The following is an 18025-nucleotide window of genomic DNA, read 5'->3' as shown; positions in this document are numbered from 1 at the left end:
AGGTAGTGATAAAATGTAGTTTTAATAGAGCAACATTGTTATTTTGAATATTATTCCACCACGCTGTGCGAAACATTGGTGCTGGCTTTTTTAGATGGAACTTCACCGTTAAGCAGCATTCAAAATAAGTGGTCTGGACTGCCCACTTTCCCACAGTCGCAGATGTCTGTGTTGGATAGACCAAACCTATGCAGATAGGCTTTGTACGATCCACGTTGTTAGGAAATGTGACATGCTGCCAGTTTTGCTCTGCAGATCCATGCTTACACTTGGGAGCATTGCATATGTACGTCGACCCGTTGTAGCATCATTCCAGCGGGTTTGCCACTGTTTTATAAGAAGTTTGCATGTGGAATGATTTAGCAGCGAGGTTGGAAGTGTTGTTGGGCACTCAAGTAAAGATGCACTACTGGCAGCTTCTTTAGCCACAATGTCTGCACTTTCATTTCCTAGTACTCCTACGTGCACTGGCACCCAACAGAGTACAGGACGAAAAGGATTAGGGATACTAAGGAGAGTTCTCTGTATTTTGTTAACCAGAGGGCTCCCGTTGTGCATGCTTGAAAGTGCTTGGAGGCTTCAGGCGAAGTCCGTATAAATATGAACTTGATTAAGACCATTCCTACGACTGTGGCTGATGGCTGCGTGTAAGGCTACGAGTTCTGCCTGAAACACTGAATTACTTTCGTTTAATCTTCATTTCCAGGAGAAGATAATGCTGCCTCTACCCAATTCGCAGAATTCACATCCTGTGCCAGCCTTTGTTTTAGATCCATTAGTGTATAATGCATGATCATTTTGCACCGGAGAATCTAAGTTTATATGGATGGTGTCCATTAGGTCAAATTGTGCTGGGTGACAAAGATAACGACATTTGTATTTTTCATAGTCTGTGTGGATTATGCTCTGCCCCCATAGTGATGTATTTTTATTAAGCCTTGCAGCTTTTATCACTGCGGTTTCCCTCTCGACTACAAGATCAAGAGGAGGAAGACCCGCAATGACTTGTAGAGCAGATGTTGGAGAAGTCCGATAGGCTCGACAGATGAGCAGAAGTTCACTCCTTTGTATGGAAAGCAAAGTTTTCTTAATGGTAGAAGTGAGGTTCTGGCCCCAGATGGAGACTCTGTACAAAATAATGCGTTCTGAAATGGTTTTGTATAAAGATTTCAGGAGATTTGCCCACTTCATACCTGCAGTAAGTTTCATACTGTTAGTGAGACTGCCAATGCGCTGCCTGAGTATTTTAAGATGAGTCCATGAAAATTTATTATCAAAGGAGAGACCTAGGTATGTCATTTCTGAGACTGTTTTTAATGAATATCCCTGTAGTTTTAGATAGGTTCTTCTCCTAAGGGGATGATGGCCTCCTATTATCATGGCTTGTGTTTTTTCTGCACTTATTTCAAGTTTATGCTCCTTGGCCCAATTGAGCAAAGATATCTAGATAATCCTGCGATCTTTGTTGGATGTTGCTGCGGCCCGCTGCAATAATGAGGAAATCATCAGCATATGCCAGAATCTTGACTTGGTGAAGGATGCTGAAACACTGGAATGCAGTGTTTGCTACTAAGTTCCACAGCACGAACCCTGAGGACAGCCACGAGTAATTTTTTTGGTGGTGACATCATTATTCATCGTGATTATACAGAATATAGTGATAAAATGGAATTGAAGCTTCAGGATTTAATAGTTCAGTATTCTATGCTGAAATTTAATGTTACTGTAGTGGTTCAGAGAAAATCTAAATTACGGATGAATTGCTCCTTAAGTCTATTTTCAGAAATTAATTTAATGGTACTGATGAAAAATTTACAATGCCTCTCCAGTTCTATTTTAATGCAGCAAATGAATTTGCAAAATATACTGTATGCCTTGATACCTTAAATTACAGATTTTAGTAACCAATAATTTACTGAAAATTCAGAGATGATATAAGATTACTTATAACACAAAAGATAAAAAACACATACAAATATCTCCAGCATATATGTTTATTTCCATACAAGCTCGCTCAGTTTACACTACAGTCTTTTCTTTTTCAAAAGGGAAAAGAAAAACTAAAACATAATACAATAAACATTTAATGTAATTTATAACAATTTTTTTTCCTTAAAAAATCTATTTCCAAGCTCTTGATTACGCATGAGCTACACCAGTGCGAAAATAGTCCTATAAAGTTATTTTGTTTGAAATTTACTATTACACAACTATTTTTAATAAAATTAAACTTTGTTCTAAAAATATGAAGACAGATTCATAAATTTTCAATTAAAAAATTACAAACTGACCAGTCAGAGAATTAAAAAACTGGTATAATACGCCCCACTATTTAGCAAAACTATTAGCTCTATACAGTGGCAGTTCCAAACGATTTCAGATGCTGCAGAACTAAAAATAATGTGCAATTCACTGTTTATTAATTTATTGTCACCGATACTTATCTGCCAGTGGTTTATTACGCCATTCAGAAAAACAAAATTTTTACATTGCCTTCATATAATATTTTTCATTCATTGCAAATTAAACTCTCACATACATAATATACTTAAATGAAGTCAATAGAAGAGATATAATAAAAAAAAGAGTATTACTTTTAATTATTCATTTCATTACTAATCTGAAGTCAAGGTACAAGATATTTATTTAATACATGGCCAAAATCTAAAAATATTTTTAAAAATCTTAAGTTATTTTTATTTTTTACTATCTGAAAAAAGTTAAGTACTTCAGAACTGTAACACAGATTAAATGATTACATGCATGAGCTCATATAGAAACATGTCTCACATTATATATACAAATAGCAATAAAATATCTAGGTGTTTATTAAATTCAATATATTTATTACAGCAACGAGCATTAAACTCTGAAAAAATTATCAAAAATCTAGAAGCTGATGACACAAATTTTAATTGCAAAATAAGCAGTCTCTCAAAAAGGTATCGATATCCAAATGATTTTTTTTTTAATAATGCGAGATGTTTTTCTAAAAAATGATATATATTTATAATCTTTTGCATAGGCTTCAGCCATGCTCGAATGAGAATTGCTTAAAGTGACAAATACAAAAATGTGACAGCAAAATTTCACAAAGTTTTGCAGTGTGGAGGAAAGTATAATATCGGTACCTTTTGAAAGTAGTTTTTGTCCAATATAAAATATAATTTTCTTTAACACGTTAGCAAAAATTGCAACAACTCAAGATGCTGCTGCATTTGTGCAATGACTACAACAATGTTGATGAGCAGCTGAAACTGAGAATTATCAGAAAAAACTGCTCAATAAAACAAATTACGACTATGATTCTCTTTGGTTAATTACAGACGCAACTTCTATTACCACTAAATTTATCTCCCAATGCACCACACGCAATGCCTGGGATATCCGATCGCCTTATGTGCTGCCTTCCAAAGGAAACATAATGACAGGCGCTGTACAAAAAGTAAAGGAGGCAAATCACAACCTGGAATCCACTGTATAAGACACTCACTAGGAAAAAGTACACACACAATGCCATCTAAATGCACAAACTGACTGATTTGGGTACATTTTTCTTTTAAAATTTTCCATGGGTGTGGAGTGGTTTCCATAATTATTATCCAGTATCTTGGGGGTAAGAAAGGGAATGTACCACTTTCTGCAGCACTGGAAAAGTGCTGTATGCAATCCATTTGATGCAGAAGTTTGGTAAAGGCAATACAATCCATTTGAATATACACTGTAACAGAAAAATAAATATCTATAACACACTACATTTACAAAGCAATATCTAACAAAGTGCAAAAAAAAGGGGGGGGGAAGGAATGTAAAACTTTATAATCTTTAATCAGGTAATTTATTTCTAGTACATGAATGTAGAAAATAAACATATACAGATTTATTTATCAATTTCTCTTGCAACATCAGTATCAATTATTCATTCTATGATCATATTTCATAGTAACTCAAATTTAAAAATTAAAGAAATAAGGTATTTTAATGACAAAAATTCATGCATGCTGAAAAATCCACAAAGGTGGTAAAATACAACAGCCTTATTATGCTAATACAAAAGTACAAAGTCCGAGATCTGGACTCATTGCAACTTCGGCTATCCCGGATTTGGGATTTTTCCGGCTAATTAGATCATCAGTTTAAATCTAGTAAGATGATAGGTAGAAATTATAAAATTAAAAATATGAAATCATAATTTATGAAATAATGCAGCATTTATGATTTAAAGGGTATCAAAATTAAACAAAAAAAGCTTAATATTTATATGTTTAATTTATTAAACATTCCTTTCAATATAAGTTGTTTAAGTAGCCTTGTATTTTTATGCTAATGCTTTCTCTTAATTCTACAGACATATAATTTCTGGTTGAGTTACGAAGTTACACAGTTCAAGTCCTCTAACTGCTGGGTTGAGAATTCTGACTAACATGTCAATATAAATTTCTTCGCTCTCAATAACCTCTCTGCCACTTTCTTCACCATCAGTAGTGATATTTTCTGTAACTACAACCATACTACAGATTTTGCTGTCTGTTAATTGATGGATGATTGGGGCATTGTCATCGCAATAAAAACTTCTGTTAATTACTCTTTTTCCTTAAATTCTGACGCATGGTGCGGCCATGCAAGCTCTGGTGCTGGTTCTGGCTTTATGTAAAAAACAAATCAGTTATTCTTAATTCAAATAGCACTAAATGTAATCTTTTGGTCTATGAGTTTCATTAACAAAATCTATTTTTAGCATATGAAAAGATATTTTTGTTAAATTTTTTCTTGTCAACATTCCCTGCATGAGTCATAAGTCAAACTGTCATGTGTTGATAAACATATGGTGAAAATTATGTGATAAATAAATAATGATTCACCAGGTTGGCATCAAGGATATATTAGTCAATGTAAAATCAACAATGTTTCTACGTAGAACATTTTGGTTTGACATGTATGCCAAGCAGATACGCAGCCATGGAGTCAAATTATTGATCGCACAAATTTATGCTAAAATGATTATTTCTTCAATAATGAGGTACTTTATTTAGTGCTAAAGTGAGATTAAGAATCAGGACTCTCCACATGTTTTATAATGAGGACGGAAAATTTAAATGCACATGTGTAAAGCATACCCCCCAAAAAAAAGTTGGTGGTGGCTTTGAGGTCCAGATTTTAGATCATTCTGGATATTGGAATCTCGGACTTTGGTCTATAAATATTTCCCATGCCAATCCCTACCATGAGCATAAATATACAAGAAGGCTTCAAAGCAACATGCTGTTGTTTTGTAATATTTTGATGAAAGAATATGATTTAGTCATCACTTGAAACCGTTAACATTAAGCAGGGTAGACATTTTATTGTTAAAAACAAAATTAAATATTACGGGAAGTAGTATAATTTGGCGGCCTATGATTTACACTAGTGATATTGGATAGCTCACATAAAAGGAATATACACTTAAAGATTTTATTTTGAGAAACATCAATTCATGGCTTCTAGAGAAAATAATTATTATATACAAGTTCATCTTTGCATCTGCTCCTTTTAAATCAAGATTGATAACTACTAAAGAAAACTAATGCAAATGTAAAAATAAGAAATGAAAATTTATAGTTTTAGCTTATTACCAAAGATTTTTCAGCCACTTAAATTCTAGCCGCAAAAATTAATACCTTTATTACAAGATCAAAATTTTTATTTAATGCAACAGTTTTTCAATATATAACCGTAAGTATTTTTTTCAAGATGTGGCACATTTTTGAATTTAGGAAAATTATCAACTGGCACTGAAACTATTCATTGGTGCCGACAGATGATAAACAGTAGTTTTATGTTGCTTCTATATTTTCTTGTATTCTATAAAACTATCAAAAACTGAAGGCAAATTCATATTTAAAATTTTCACTTGGATTTTGGAAGATCATTTTACAGCATATATTTTGTGTAAATTCTTCTGAAATGTATTATTTAAGTTATTTACGAGGGCAATCCCAAAAGAAAGGTCTCCTATTTTTTGGGGACGTAGAGAAAGTTTTAATATGGTTGTTGGCAACACTGCTGTGAGTGGTGCCTTTTCCGCTACCACATAAGCACACAGGCGCTTCGCTCGGACGCTCAGTCTTGGGTTGGCAGCCATTCGAAACGAAGCTCCCGATAAACGTTACCGCCAAGTGCGAAGTGCGCGCAGTGATTCGATTTCTGAACGCAAAAGGCGTTATACCGGTTGAAATTCACTGCCTATTGACGGAAGCGTATGGACAGTCGTGCATGGATGTCAAAAACGTTTGCAAGTGGTGTAGAGAGTTTACAGCCGGTCGTACTGAAATTCATGACGAAGAAAGGAGCGGGAGGCCATCAATTGCCGACAAGACAATCGCGAAAGTAAAGGAACTCATGCACATATAAAAATTATAAGATTAAAAATTGGTTACTATTTTAATTATCAAAATTTAAGTTATAATACTTTAGTTCTAAAATTTAGTGTGAAATTTGGGCCTGTTTAAAAGAGATCAATTTCTTTATGTCTGGTCTTATTTCACTTAGTTTTAGCTGCAAATTAAGATCCACTTTTAATTCCATACTGTATTTATTTTTCAAATATATAACATGGAAGAAAATCCTCATTCACACAAATAGGTTGCACAAAAAAGCAATAAAAATGTAATAGCTTTATTTGAAATGCCTTTAAATTCTTTTTTTTTTTTTGTGGTTCAGCCAAAAGTTAAAAACTGTGTCGTTTTTGAAATCTTTAGCTAGAATTTGATCACAGAAAATTTCTAACAGTTGCTGTTTTTCCTCATGAGATAAATTTTCAGGCACATTTTAACAAAATGGATTTCTAATCCAATTTCCTTTTCCATAATCCTTGGAAAAAGACACGTTGAAATTATTTATCAATGAGAAACAATAATTTTTAATATCAGACAATTATTCTTTGTTTTTAAATTATTTTCGGTTTGAAAACTTTTTAAAAGTGCTAAAAAAGCTTAAAATATTATAAACCAATTCTTTGCTTATTAGCTCCAGTATTTTTATCATTGCATTGATTTTATCTTTAATGCTAAACAAATTTTACACTTTGTTCTCGTAATCCTAAATTTAATTCATTTAACTTTCTAAAAATATCAGCTAAATATGCTAAACGCGTCAACTGTAATTCACTAAATAAACAATTTTGGATTAAAATTTTGAATCATGGAAGAAAATTTTAGTTTCTGATCAAAGTTTAGTTTTTGTCTCTGGATAGCCACATTATTTCGAAATGTAACAAAAGCGTTTCATGTTTACTGCCCATCTACTGGCATAAAATCTTAAATATCCTTGAATTTAAAGCTCGGCTTTTAATAAAACTAACAATTTTCCCAGCTTGATTAGAAATGACTTTTAGGTTTTTGGGGATTGTTTTGGATATTAAAGCTTCATGATGAATGGAGCATTGAGTAAATTTAGTTTCAGGTGCGACTTTCTTTATTTGAGTAATAACACCTGAAAATTTTCCTGTTAAAGCCCGACCTCCATTAGTGCATACAGCAATGCACTTATTCCAAGGGATATCATTCTCAGATATAAAATTATAAATTACTTTAAAAATTTCATTTGCAATTGTTCTATCATGAAGAGATTCACAAAATAAATACTATTTGACAATTTATCATTTTCAAAACATGTGTACCTTAACTGAACAAAGTTCGTTATATCACTACTTTCATCCAACTGGTTTCATACTTTGATTTGATAAACAGTTCACCACAAACAAAACATTGAGGTTGAGGATCCATTTTATCTTCATTCCAAGTAAATCCAAATGATAAATAACTTATTAAACACCTGCTGTGCCTAAGCTCCTTCTGAATCTTTGATACTTTTGAAGGGAAAAAGGTAAGTGAAACCATTTTTCTAACTTTAGAACTTTTCAACCTTTGAATTTTAAACTTTAGAAATTTCCAACCTTTTAAAATGAAAAATTTAGTTATAATTTCAGCAAATCGATGTAAAAAAATGACTAATTAAAAATAGAGCAATGTGAGCCCAGAAATAGTTATGACATAAAGTACACACCTGTCTAATAAAGTGATCAACTCTAAGAGAATTAATGAGATACTATTCATAGCAACTTAATTTTATTTCTTATTAAATACAACATATATTTCTATTACTCCTTTTAAAAACATAAATTATGACAAATTTTGTTAGGTCTATGGCTAAAAGAACATTTTTGAAAATAAAAATGAATTATTTTACTAATGAGTGGCTGTTACCTTTAACAAAGCTCAGATATTAATTCAGAAGTCAAACAACAAAAATCAGCGTTAAATTACAAAATTTTCACAGGACTAGTTTCGATGGTTTTACCGAACCATCATCTTCAGCTGCAAAACCGCAAATGAACAAGATAGGAAACACATTTTGTTTTCCAAAATAAATATTACAAGCAAACTGAGGGATTAGCCATGGGAAGCCCCCTCAGTCCCATCCTGGCTGATATCTACATGCATTATTATGAATCAAAATTGTTTGAAACTTTAAAATTCCCGGCATGGTTCCGCTACGTAGACGATACTTTTACCCTGTTTGAAGGTAATAAAGATGATTTAAATAGAGTTCTTTCAACAATGAATTCTATTGATCCTGCTATTCAGTTCACTTTTGAACTTGAGACTTGCAATTCTCTTCCGTTTCTCGACATTCTGGTCACACGTAACACATCCAACTTCAGTACTACAGTTTACCGTAAACCTTCATCGGTTTGCCTTCCACCACACTTTAAGTCATGTCATCCGACTAAACAAAAGTTAGCTTCATTTTATTCCTATGTTTCCCGTGCTCTTCAAGTTTGCTCCTCCAAACTAGCCCTTGATGAAGAACTAAATTATTTAAAAGCAATAGCTATTGACAGGGGCTTTTCACCCAACATTATTAATCAAGCAGTTAAAAAATTCTCATCTCAACACACTAAAAGCCACACTCTTATTTTAGGAGATTATAAAAATTCTGTTGTCATTCCCTTCTTTCCATCAATTAGCTATAAAGTTGCACATATTTTGCAGAAATTTAACTTTCGGGTTGTTTACTCTCCCATCAATAAAATTCCAACTTCTATACTCAAGGACCCCATTCCGGATATGAATTCCTGGGGTATTTATAGGATTCCTTGCCAGTGCGGTTTAATTTACATTGGCCAAACTAAGAGAGCCTTAAAATTTCGCGTCAAAGAACATGAGGCATATGTTAGAAAAAAGGAAACACAGAAGTCTTCTGTTGCTCAACATTGTTGGTCCGAAAATCACACTTTCAATTTTTCTGCTGCCAAAATTATTCAAAAAACATCTTCCATTGGAGAACTGGATTTTCTAGAGGCATTTCACATTCATAAAAATCTTTCTGTTTTAGTTAACGATCCTAATTCCAATCCAAATTTGCCTTCGGCTTTTAGAGAAATTATGTTTTAGTTCTGGTTTCGCCAACAGATGGCGCCACTTGCTTATTCTTGTCCAGGCTTTCTTATCTAAATATTATTTCCTATCTTGTTCATTTGCGGTTTTGCAGCTGAAGATGATGGTTCGGTAAAACCATCGAAACTAGTCCTGTGAAAATTTTGTAATTTAATGCTGATTTTTGTTGTTTGACTTCTGAATTAATATTTATTCGGCGTGTTATTGTGTCTTAATTAAAGCTCAGATAGTATAAATTTACGAGTATTAAGAGAAAAAACTTGAACAGGATGTTGTTGTATATAATGTTTGAATTTAATAGTTAAAAATATTTTATTTCTTTGCATACCACTGGTTGAGAACCTCTGCTCTAGAGGATTAGGCAAAAGCTAGAAAAGTAGAAATTCATTATTTTCTTGTGCACAATACAGTGCAAAGTAAATCTATTTGTATGGAAAGTTAAATGTGCAATTTCTAAATTGCAATGTATATTTTATTTTATTTAAAACATTTATTACTTTGCATACACTACATGAATAATAGTATATCATACAACAGCATTTTCTAATTAATCTGGAATAAATTACTTATGGATACAATGGCACTACTATATTCCCAATAAATACCAAATCTGATAAATTAAGAAACGCTACTATTTTATTCAATGAAGTATTAGTATTTTATTAATTAAAAAACGAAATTCTGAGCTTCATAAATTTAGAACATATTGCAATATTTTTCTTCCATTCAAACTGAAAAATAAAGAGATTAAAAATGGCCAATAACCAAAATTACATTATAAGATTACTGGAAAACTTAACCCTTTTGTGCCTAATGGGACACATACGTCCCAAGCAAATTAAAAAAATGCTTTTGGGATAGAAACGTTTCTCTGTCTAATGGGAGACTTTCCCACCAGTCCTGCTAATATTTTGAAGATATTTTCATTCACAGAACATAGATGGCACTACCGTACATAATGCATTTCCCATGTTGTAGCAGCTCATTCCATACTCTACGAATGTAAATAGTTTAGTTTTGGAAAATACCGCCTGTTTTCGATTAAATTTTGATTGATCCATAAATCTAAGGCCAGATAAGTTACTTACGAAGCGGATTACCTCTAATACACTGAAAAGTGGCAAAGTTTTACTTCAGTTTTTATTATCGGGACATATGTGTCCCTCTCGTCTTGGATAGTGGGAACGCATTGTCCCAACAGTCTTATATGATCATTTCTCGAGATATTATATTTTTTGGTTACTTTTGAAATACTTGCTTATTATTTTTAATTTAGGCACAAATTAATTCAATCTAAAATGACTGGATGCTGGGGACTTACAAATGAAGAAATAAAAAATTTTTTAGAAGAGTCAGATGACGAAGATATTGATTTGGATGATGAAATAGATGATCCTGATTTTCAAGATCCAGCACACAATTTGCAGTACTCATCCGATTCAGACAAGTGCGAAATGAATATCGATCATAAGACCATTCCCCAAAATACAAAGAACACAGATGCTTTGAGTGATACTGATACGGTATCACTTACATCAGTTGATGAAATACTATCAGCTAATGCTTTAGGCTGCAAACCAATCTTATGGTTTCATGCAGATTCAACTTTCCAACCTCGAATGACAATTCCAGCAGAGTCATCGCCTAGTTTGTTATTCAAATTAAATCATTCAGCTACCAAATTGAACGTGTTTATCAAGATATTTCCAAAAAGTCTTATGATTTGGATCTCTCAATACACAAACCAATGACTCAAAAAGTTAGGACAAACAATTCACCCTACAGACCCCCTCTGAAATTATGCTTGTCCTTGGATGCATTTTTGTCATGTCTTACAATAGGGTGACAAAATTCTCTCATTATTGGTTATTTAATCCTTATTTGGGAAACGTAGGGGAACAAAAAAAAAAAAAAAAAAAAAATGCTATTTCAAGAGACAGATAGATGTAAAAGGTTGTTGTCAAAATTATATTTTGCTGAACCAGAAAATGCAAGTAAAACATATTATATTGACGAGGTTGTTTTGTTCCTGAAACAAACCTTCAAACCGTGCCGAAGCAAAAGCTCATATCAATCTATTGATGAATCAGTGGCGAAATTCAAGGGACATTCATCCCTCAAACAATATATGCCGATGAAACCTGTGAAAAGAGGGATAAAAATTTGGCAGCAATCAAATCAAAAACAGGATATGTATATGACACGAACATTTCTTTCGGAAAAGAAACGGGTGAAGCTCAAGGCACACTCAGGGAACGGGTAGTATCAAAGCTAACGGAGACAATCCGAGGTAAAGACGTTATGCTTGCATTTGACCGATTTTTTTTTACAAGCGTGCACCTGATGGAAACCCTGAAATTTCCTGCTGTTGGTATGTGCATCAAGACTCGTAAAGATATTCCTAATTTTGCAACAAATCTAAGCAAAAGGGGTGAGGCTGAGTTTCTCGTAACTAAAAATGGAGCAATGTGGTGGCTTGATTCAAAGGAAGTGATGATGCTCAGTAATTGCCACGAAGCTAAATACATAAAAGTATATCACACCATGAAAGATGGAAGCAAAGAACTTGAGTGCCCTGTGGCAATCGAATTTTACAACAAAATCATGGGAGGTGTAGACCTTGCAGATCAAATGGTAAATGAATTGAAAATCTTGCAAGTGGTGGAAAAAAGTATTTTTTACCTATTGATGAGTGCAGTGGTCAACTCATGGATTACGTACTGCAAACTCAAATATAGAAAAACCCCACTTCTTGATTTCATTGTGCCTCTTGCAGAAGCCTTGGTGGCTCAACGCACAGTATCAAAGCCGTAGAGGAACTGGACGCCCATCCAAAACATTCCGATGCTTACTCAATGTTGGTAACCATCTGCCAATAACAACAAAAACACGACAGCATTGCCGTAAATATGCACAACAAAAGAAGGAATCACGCACTAAAATACGATGTGTAATGTTCCATTGTGCATTGATTGTTTCAAACCATACCATTCATAATTAAATTTTTATGACTAGAAAATCATTGGTTTTCTTTACAAAATTACTCATTGAAGACTACTGGGACACATATGTCCCAGTGGTCAGGACTGATAGGACATATATGTCCTGGTCCTAAATCAGTGTTCAAAAATTTTCTAAAAATATAACATCTTAGTTTTAGCATTCTAGTGTGTCCTACTCATAGTTTATGTTATCAAAATTGTTCTGTTATTAAAAAAAGTCGCGAAAGGGTTAAGACATATCAGGGTGGAAATCTGCTCTCTCCTTCCTGATTAACAATAGAAAGTTTCACAGTATGCTTATCATCAAAATGAACAGAAAAAAATACCCATAAAGTGATAATTCAAACAACAAATATTAAAGATCAAAATTAGAAAATACTTTTAAAATTATTTCATAATTTTTTTGCTAAGCAAGCCATAAAAAAAGTTTTCAACTAAAAACATAATCTTTAATATTACTCAATTCCATCCATTATATATATATATAAAACATTTTATAACTAGATGTCCGAAGATTATTACCTGAACCTTTGGCTGAATAAAAACTACACAGATAATGAAATGAGGCTATTGTAATGAGTCATGTTTCGCTTCAGAATATCTGCACAGGGACCCAAAATGCGTTCAAATCGAGCTCGATCGAGCTTGATGCATTTGAGCGGACCTTTAGCTTTTACTGTAGCTGCCCTGGGACGATCTAATAGCAGAGCTATTTCCCCTGTAACAAAACATTTTCTTCATTAAAAAGTACAAAATTTAAATAAAATATATGTACCTGTGGAAAAAAAAATATTATTGTTTATGAATTTGAGACAAAGATTTCTACACTATTGGATGTTTATCGTAAGCCAGTAAACATTATTAACATATGAAAAGAAAACATACTTTAGCAATTTAAAATACAAATTTTAATTATTAAATAAGGATTACAGGATATATAAAAAAATATAACGTGCAAATTTCAACAAAAGCAGCTATCTAGGAAACAGATTTCCTCGCTGTACCTACATTACATACTTTAAAAAAACTTTCAGCAAAATTCAGTGTTCCTGCAGAAATTTTATTGCAGTTCCTTCCATTGCTCGCAAATTCCAAAAGCTCATATTTTAAAAACTAAGGCCAAAAAGTATCATGATTTGTTTATGAAAACCATTGGAACTTGAAATACAACAAAAAAGAACACACATGAAAATGGTGGCATTGTTTGACTGAAGGAATGTTATGAGCATGGTTGCGGCAAGAAGGGTTTACGTACATGGTTGTCAGAGTTTGGCACATTTAAAAACTTTGGCAATTTCTACACACATAATGGGCATTTTATTTCAAAGAAAAACCGTATAAAAATTTTTATACTTAACCACTTATTCCAGAACTTAATAACTGGAGTTAATAAAAACAATTACTTTTCTGTCACCAACTTAATCATCTTAAACTTTATATCAAACAAAATTTTGCATAAAAGCGTATTATTTCTGTAGTAATTTAGAATAACATTTTAAATCCTACATACTTTATATGTCATTCTACATATCTACAATATTTTACCATCCCTTTATTTTTTGGAATATTATGCATTTATTATTATTAATCTTCAAACAACTCTTTTGAACAAAATTACACGCTAATAAATATATGCATTATTTAAAATTAACAAACTAATGAAAAGCTACTAATACTCTGAAAATAAAACAGGTAACCTGTTAAAAGCAGATATAAACGAAAACAGTAACAGATTGGAATTTTCACACAATATCAGTTATTCAGAGCAAACTTTATAGTATGTAGCATTGTATATATCAGAATTATAAAATTCTCTTAATTACAACTGTGAAGCTTTATTAATAACTATTAATTGTAGTTTACAAAATTAGTTCATACAAATGCAAGACCTTTTCATAATGTTGAAATTTTAATATATTTTACTTCTTTGTACTTTGCTAAATAACAATTTTTTTATAAAAATATTTACACACATAAAAATTCAGACTAATAAAACTTCTAAACTGGCCTAACAATGCACAAAATACTAACCAAAATAATCAGAAGGCCCTAAATGTCCTACTTCAACTTGAGGTTCAGACTCAGATCTGCGCTGCAGAACTACTGCTGTACCCTATTAAAAAAATGATCTACATGAATACTGCAGATAAAAATTCAGACCAATAAAAAGTAAACCAAGAAATTTTTTACTAAAAATTATCACAAATTTAATTGTCTTTAAAAGATCTTTAGACTATTCTATGGCCATTTTCAGAATGCCTACATTGCATTATAAATGTTATTAATCTTCAATATACTACTGTTAGTATTTTGCTGGGATGATCTAACAACCAGTGTTCACCACTGAGCTATTGGTAGGCCAGACAGGTTCTTAATTGCCATTCAATGTTAAATTATATTAAATTTCATGAGTAAACTGTACCTTTTATCGCATGTAGACAGTTCAATTAGAAGCTACAGAGTTTAATAAATTGGAGATATGTTTGATGATATTTCATGAAAATTCATGTTAAATACTAATTGAAGGGAATCATTATGATAGCTGAAGATCTTACAAAGCGTCCTGCCTGTAGTAGATAGATGGTCCTATCATCGCACTGAAAAAAGGTGTAAGTTAATCCTTGTAACCGTTCCATATAATATTGTATTGTGTTTTTCATCGCAATAAATGTTGTATATGAACTTTGAATGACACACCGACCACATGTAATTACCCCCCCCGAACACTTTGAGGTAGGCCATGCTCCCTTACAATGATTATTTAATAATGTTTTTGGCAATTTCCATTTATTTACTAGAACAAAATTATCATATTATTTTAAAAAACTTATAAATAAGGACATGTTTCATCCAATAAGAATGCAAATGGCCATTTAACGCATCATATTGCATATTATAAATATACACAACTGAAGACACATTGTTATCAAATTAAATTTGAATATCTGAGAATGTTCTCAAGGTATTCAAATGAATGAAAGAAAGGAAATATATGCAAGTTAGGTTAACTGCTTTTGGCAAAGCATGTTAGGGCTATCTGACTAAGGGGAAAACTGTCTAAGGTAAATTGCCTCACATCTATGTTACACATGATGAAAATAGCCCATGCAACCAGCTCAATCAGCGGGATTTGAACCCAGGTCGAACTACTACTGTTTAGCAACTTTGCCACTCAGCCTCTGTTGAGCATACAGAATATGCAGAGCAAAGCAGAACCTTAAACTACATTAATTTTTTTTTTTCAAATCTTATAAAATACAGGATTTTTGTTTTTAATCAAGGGTTAACTGCAGCACCTATAATATGCTATATCACATTTTTGGAATGGATTTATTATTTCAATTTAAGAAACTGAATAAATAGATTAATATTTTTTCCAATTAAAAAGTGAAGACATATAGGAACAAGTGAAATATTTCCTACCAGAATACATCAAAACGCGACGACACAATAACATTACAGCTTGAACATACTGCTTCACTATCCACTTTTAAGAAATAATTGTGCACAACTCGGGAGTGACTAGTTCTCGGATGAGTTAAAATGACTACCTTCCAATTATTCTTTGATTTCGAATATTCAATTCAGGGCATTGTGCTTCTCAGTTTATTATTCATTTGTAACTTCCAGTGTGACTGCCATACACACTCAGGCTTTTACTCTTGATAATTAATCACTTTAATATCTCAAAAGAATGAACGAGATGACTGTACAGTCCTAAGGCAAACTTTGCCGAGATGTCTGACAGCTCGTTATTTTTTAACCCTACATGTCCAGGAACCCAGCAGTAAAAGATCTGGTACTCATGGCTCACTAAGTCTGGAAACAGTCGTAGGACTTCTGCCACCATCAGATTCTGGGATTCAGAGAAACTTTGAGAAGCTTTTAGCACAATGACTCAGACAATATAAATTATAAACTTTTCCTGGTTAAGATAAAAATTTAAGAGTATAATACACTGCCATTACTTCAGCATTAAAGATAGAAAAAGCATTGCACAACCATCGTCCCTCTATGACCTCCAATCACAAATTATACTCTCACATGACCAGCAGATTTTTAACCATCTGTGCATATCAGAATGTAACTGATGTACTCATTCCTACGCTCATAAAAAAGCCACTTGTATACTAACTCATTCATGCTTCTCTTGGTGGTTGAAGAAATTAGGAGCCGAATTTTCACACCCCCCCAAAAAAAACCCCACAGGTTCTAGTTTTAGTCCCTCTACTTTGCTCTTCTGTTGGAAACACTGATCAGATTTACTTTCTCCCAAAATATCTGCTGGAAAACTATCCTTTTCCCATGGCCACTTTAAAATTCCTGAGCTCTGAGAACGTTAGCAAAGAAAAAAGAAAGATATAACAAGGCACTTCTTAGATATTCCACATATTAAACTTTAAACCTAACAATTCCATTGAATTTATATTCCTTAATATTATTAAACTTCATATGCAGTATATATTTTGCATGATACCAAATGGTGGCATGCTTATTTAAAACAAATATATAAAACTGCTGACGTCTTACATCTAGTTTTAAATTTTAATTCTTGTTGCCAAATCTATGAAAGCATTCCTAATAACTCTACATATATTCAAATTATATATGATTCTGATTTATATGTTAAGCCAATTATTTAGTTTTTTTCTCAGTTCCTACAATAATATATGAATTCAATGAATACCATATTATAATCTCATTAATATAAAGGAAATTAAAATTTTAAATTATGCAAATTTAATTGCAAACAAAATAAATTGATTAATTATTGCAGCAAACTAATTTGCAATTTTATTAAATTAAGAAAACATAAGTAAATAAAGTGCAAGCATGTAAATACAAGAAAAAATAATACAATCCTAAAATTTTATCTTAAAAACTTATGATAGCAACTAATATTAAAAAGGCTCTTGAACAATTAAAAGAAAAAGTGCACTTACATCTTCAATTATAAAGAAATCATCTCCTGGTTGCCCTTGTTCAACTATAACATCACCATCATTAAACTGCATTGGCTCTAAAGCATCAGCAACTGTTAATCTTTCCCACTCATCCAAGCTTTCTGAAAAAGCACAATAAAATAATAAACATTCGCTTAGAAAAACACAATTTTGGAGGTATAAAAATTATCTACAATTTCACAGGGCCTAGAACGTTTCTATAAAACTCATCTAAAAAGTGTAATTCTAATATTATAGCACTGAATTTTTTTTTCTATTAGTTAAGCAGTTCTACCAAAATAATTATCATTATGCATCACCACGACTTTTTTTAAAAATAAAATACCTCCACAAATGTGTTTGAATTTATGCAGCTAATATCTGCTATTATGAATTCAAAGCATGGGAAATGACAAGTAATAAGGCTCTAATTGAAAGGGATATCAAAATCCTGAATTATTTCAATCATTAATAATGATAAAAGCTGGCTTATTGATAAGAATAGGTAGAACCAAATACCCACCAGTGTGGTTAAGATAAAATTTTGTTTTTGGCTAGAGAAATTTTGGTTCTAGAATCTGAGTAAACATTATAAGTGATTTCTCGGATCCACATATGCATAAAGAATTTGATAACAAAG

General features: G+C 32.2%; 1 protein-coding gene across 5 annotated transcripts in view; it reads right to left on the bottom strand.

Moving 5' to 3' along the window:
* Positions 1-1980: 1980 nt before the first annotated feature.
* Positions 1981-18025, bottom strand: part of Pka-R1 (protein kinase, cAMP-dependent, regulatory subunit type 1) — a 225419-nt gene continuing 209374 nt past the window's right edge. For all 5 annotated transcript variants that reach the window (XM_035355089.2, XM_035355087.2, XM_035355088.2 and 2 more), the window contains exons 8-11: positions 17386-17507; positions 14474-14555; positions 12965-13160; positions 1981-3721 (exon numbers count right to left, since the gene is read on the bottom strand). In XM_035355089.2, coding sequence (XP_035210980.1) covers positions 12988-13160; positions 14474-14555; positions 17386-17507 — 377 coding nt within the window. In that variant the 3' untranslated portion in view covers positions 1981-3721; positions 12965-12987. The remainder of the gene's footprint in view (positions 3722-12964; positions 13161-14473; positions 14556-17385; positions 17508-18025) is intronic.

Source organism: Stegodyphus dumicola, chromosome 10 (assembly GCF_044657685.1).
Source record: "Stegodyphus dumicola isolate Sdum_Otavi_A_Nest chromosome 10, ASM4465768v1".
NCBI lineage: Eukaryota > Metazoa > Arthropoda > Arachnida > Araneae > Eresidae > Stegodyphus > Stegodyphus dumicola.
This window is presented reverse-complemented; position numbering and strand designations above follow the sequence as displayed.